Source organism: Sinocyclocheilus rhinocerous, unplaced genomic scaffold (genome assembly GCF_001515625.1).
Source record: "Sinocyclocheilus rhinocerous isolate Xijiao unplaced genomic scaffold, SAMN03320098_v1.1 scaffold1898, whole genome shotgun sequence".
NCBI lineage: Eukaryota > Metazoa > Chordata > Actinopteri > Cypriniformes > Cyprinidae > Sinocyclocheilus > Sinocyclocheilus rhinocerous.
Window position 1 is genome coordinate 1081698 of NW_015661023.1, and position 5134 is coordinate 1086831.

General features: G+C 32.0%; 1 protein-coding gene across 1 annotated transcript; it reads right to left on the reverse strand.

Moving 5' to 3' along the window:
* Window positions 1-704: 704 nt before the first annotated feature.
* LOC107726185 (probable E3 ubiquitin-protein ligase HECTD4) lies at window positions 705-2345 on the reverse strand (the record flags this gene model as incomplete). Its single annotated transcript, XM_016535705.1, has 2 exons — window positions 705-807; window positions 2141-2345. Coding segments are annotated over 2 exons (308 nt in total), but the record flags the coding sequence as incomplete, so codon positions are not given.
* Between the last annotated feature and the right edge of the window lie 2789 nt (window positions 2346-5134).

Genomic DNA, 5134 nt, shown 5'->3' on the forward strand with positions numbered 1-5134 from the left:
TGCCTGTATATGCTTTTTTGACTCTCAAAGGGACAGTAACTGCTGACTTGCATTTTAAGGATCCCCAAGGATCACGGTTTCAGCAAAAAATCTTCCTTACTGCTCAACTGAAGACAAAAAGTCACCTACGTCTCAAATGGCCTGAGGGTGAGTAAATGAACAGAAAATTTCATTTTTGTGCAAACTATCCCTTTATGTGCACTTCTTTTTCACGGGGGACTAGAAGTACACTACCGTTCAAAAGGTTGGGATCAGAAAGATTTTTAATGTTTCTTCTGCTCATCAAGGCTGCATTTATTTGATCAAAAATACAGGAAAAAATGTAATATTGTGAAATATTATTATCCACATTCTGCAGCTCCCGCCGGCGCAGATCTCGCACCGCTCGCACATACACATCTCTATTCTCCCAGCTGAACAAACACGCACACCACTACATGCATTAGAGATCCTCTATATATTAACTTCCCAATACATTTAAAAAGCACTTAGCATTTCTTTGCTCAAGAATCCCTGCAATAAGCACAGTACATCCATTTCTGAGTCCAATATAAAGTAAAACTTAAGCTTAAGATAATTCACCCAAAAATGGTAGCCATTGACTTCCATAGTATTTTTTATTTTTTTATATACTATGGAAGTCGATGGCTACCGTCAGCTGTTTGGTTACATTTTAAATTATGGCAAAAAAAGAAAAAAAATTATTAGCGATATGCTATGCGGACGGCCGACATACACTCCACATTCTGCAGCTCCCGCCGGCGCAGATCTCGCACCGCTCGCACATACACATCTCTATTCTCCCAGCTGAACAAACACGCACGCCACTACATGCATTAGAGATCCTCTATATATTAACTTCCCAACACATTTAAAAAGCACTTAGCATTTCTTTGCTCAAGAATCCCTGCAACAAGCACAGTACATCCATTTCTGAGTCCAATATAAAGTAAAACTTAAGCTTAAGATAATTCATCCAAAAATGGTAGCCATTGACTTCCATAGTATTTTTTATTTTTTTATATACTATGGAAGTCGATGGCTACCGTCAGCTGTTTGGTTACATTTTAAATTATGGCAAAAAAAGAAAAAAAATTATTAGCGATATGCTATTTACACTATGTGCAAATAGTGAGAGATACTATTTACACTATGTACAAATAGCAGGATTTTCTGCTATTTATACTAATTATTGCAAATAGTGGCAAATATCTGCACCTCAGTATTATAGTACATTACAAAACAGGATACAATAATAACATACTGATTGTAAATTATAATTTTAATTCAAATTATTAAATGGATGCCACTTTATTGGGACAATAAAGCCATCCCCATACTTTATTTTCAACTTTTTGATTATTTCCTATATTTTTATTGAAAATGAATGCCTTTCCGATGTGATATGTGACCCTGGAGCACAAAAGCAGTCTTAAGTCGCTGGGGTATATTTGTAGCAATAGCCAACAATACATTATATGGCTCAAAATTATCAATATTTCTTTTATGGCGAAAAATCTTTAGGACATTAAGTAAAAATCATGTTCCATGAAGATATTTTGTAAATTTCCTACCGTAAATATATCAAAACTTAATTTTTGATTAGTAATATGCATTGCTAAGAACTTCATCTGGACAACTTTAAAGATGATTTTCTCAATATTTAGATTTTTTTGCACCCTCAGATTCCAGATTTTCAAATAGTTGTATCTCTAATATTGTCCCATCCTAACAAACCATACATCAATGTAAAGCTTATTTATTCAGCTTTCAGATGATGTATAAATCTCAATTTCGAGGAATTGGCCCTTATGACTGGTTTTGTGCTCCAGGGTCACATATGAGATTTGAAAGGGGAGAAGAAAGAGGTCGGCAAAAGGCGGGTCGATCACACCAAACAGACTACGGTATGCGATTCACCATCTATGCCACTGGAGATGTTGTTTCACAGCCGTCTTTTGTAAGACTGACTCAATCTCAATCACATGTTGATAGGTGGAGTTAATGTAAATAGCCTCTCTGCCTTAAAATATCCTCTTTTAGGTTCAACAGAAGAAAGAAACTCATGCAGGATTGGAACGAATTGAGGGTGAGTAAATGATGAACCGTCCCTTTAAACAGGTCGGTCGATGGCTCCTACCTGACAGCGATGTCACTTCCTCCGTGGCACAGCTCTACTTCCTCTCCGGTCATGGTGATGTAAGTGAATGTGCAGCAGGGACGGCTCGGTGAATCCGGGCTCTCGCTCAAGTGGCTCTGCGACGAGACTTCAGCACACAACGCTTCCAGCTCCGCCTCATCGGCCAACTGTGACGATACGAGAACAAAAGAAGTACACCAGCATCCTTTTAAAAAGTGCACTTATTAGGGAAATTATATATTTAAGTATGCACCGATCGTAATGCTTTCTGACACTTAATTGCATGTCAATTGCAATTATATGACATGTATTATAGTTAAATTGACGTTAAATGCAATTGAACTTTACAGTGTTTTATGATCTACTTATATAGGAAGTAAGTACATTTTTATATGTCATTTCATAATTTATGGTACACTAATTTAAAAACAACAATTTATGGTAAACTAAAGGTTACATTTTCTTTTAAGGTGTCCGTAATTATACATTTAAGTACTGAGTAATATTAATTAACTACATGTACTTACTATATGATTAGGGTTACTTGCATGTAATTAATTATGCATGATTTATTGTTATTATAATAGTAAGAACATGTAACGTGTGTAACAAGGACACCTTAAAATAAAGTGTTACCAAACTAAAATATACTTTAATGCATTTCTGTTAAAACTTGAATGTCATGTATTTAAATATATGTGTAGTTACACATTCATCATGAAGCTGTGATTAAGTACATTTACATTATATTAACTTTAAAATCTGATATCAAATGATAAGCTACTGATTTAGTATGTTAGTCAAAGTCCAAATAAGTGTACTTCTTTTAAGCATTTTATATTGCTTTAAAAGATTATTAAAACAATGATTTAAAATGTAAAATAAAACTTGACATTATTACAAAGGTCACTTTTTAAAAGTGTACTTAAGTGTGTTTAGAAACAGTCATGAAAGTGTTTCTCTTTAAGTCACTTGAGTGGCCTTTTATTTCGTTAATATATTATCAGCAGCAGTGCTATTTTAATATAATTGAAATAATAAAAACTATAATACTATGTGGAATCAGTATTTATATTTTCCATTTTCCTTTTAATTTTTGTTACAATTTTTGTAAGTTTGTTGGGTGTTTTTTGTCATTTTTAGTATTTTTGTTTGTCTACATAGTTTTTTAAAATTAATTTTCATTAATTAAAATTTATTAATTTCAATTTTAATTAATTATTTCAATTTTAGTTATTTTAAGTACATGAAGTGAAACAAAAATGAGAAATGTTGCCTTTTTATTTCAGTTACCATTTATTTTATTTCAAGTAATAAAAATGTTTTTTTTAATTTTAATTATTATTTTAGTTTCAGTTTACTATAAGAACTCTGATCTGCAGTACAGTTTATATATATGTATATATATATACACACACGCTCCTTACAGACTTGCCACAAGAAATGCCTGAATGAGCCGCCTGAGAAAACACACGACAAGCAAGAAGCATGAAAACCGGATTCATGCTATTCTTATTATTAACTAAAACCATTAAAAGTATAAAATAAATAATAAAAATGTCAAAAGCACATGACAAACTTACCTAAACTTAAACTAAATTTCAGATTAAAACTGACCAACATAAAAATGCAAGTTATTTCAAAATATTAATAAACACTGTAATACTACATAAATAATACTGAACAGGGTGGAAGTACAGTTGCTTCATTGCTTAGTACACTATAAGCAACAAACAAATAGAAAATATAACTATAAAATTCATTAATTTATAATTTAAGGAGAGACTTTTTTTGCGAGTAAATAAAACAATGAAATTAATTAAATTAATTCCTTAATTTTTAACAATCTGTGACCGCATCAAACTTGAAAAGGAAGATTTATACTAAATACAATAAAAAAGTTGAAAAACTGTTGAAAACAGTTAAGTTAGTAGTGCTGCTACTATTAGCTACTCGTCGAATAGTGTTGATATTGTTAATGAAAACTGATTGAAATAAAATAAAATATAAATATTAAATGAAATACTTAAATGAAAATTAGAAATTGATGCACTGAATAACTGAAATAAAATATGTCGAAGTACTAAAATGACTAAAACTAAAATAAAAATAAATCCAAATAGAAATACGTTCTATGTTCAAAAACATTTTTGTCATTTTAAACCAAAATTACTAAAACTTGCTAAAAAAAAATGTAGTTAATTTTGTCCACAACCAGTGTTACTGTATTTGTTATTTGTATTGTAACTAAATTAAAAATCATTTTTGTTAATAGAAATGAAGCTGAAATAAAGTATAAATATTAGATGAAAAACTTAAACAAAAAGCTATGAATGCTGCCCTGTCATCAAACAGAAATCAAACCATTTTAAGTTCTAAAATGACTAAAACTGAAATGAATAAAAAAATCACATAACAAAATGACTAAAATTAAAACTGAAAACATAAATAGAAAGGCTCAAAATGTTATATAATGCTATATAAGTCGTGGCCTAATGGTTAGAGAGTCGGACTCGTAACCCAAGGTTGCGGGTTCGAGTCTCGTACCGGCAGGGAGTGAATGTACAGCGCTCTCTTCCACCTTCAATACCACGACTGAGGTGCCCTTGAGCAAGACACCGAACCCCCAACTGCTCCCCGGGCGCCGGCCTAATAAAAGGACACCTTTTCATTTACGGTATAATCTAATTTTGTTAAAAATAATCATGAAATCAAAATCGTGAATCGTGAGTTGAGTGAATCGTTACATCCCTACGCATTACTTTTTAATTTACAAGAAAATATCGAATATATGTTTTCCCATGCATTGACAGAGTTCTCCGGTCCCCATGTTGAGAGAAATCGGGAGAAAGTACAGAGGCATTTATTGTGTTCCCTATGTATGGTTAGTTCTAGACTAAATGTGAATGTGCATTTACTCATCTCACTTCCACAAAAAACAGATTCAGTATTGCTCAAAATGAATAAAGAACAGTGAAATGCAAAATCTGAATA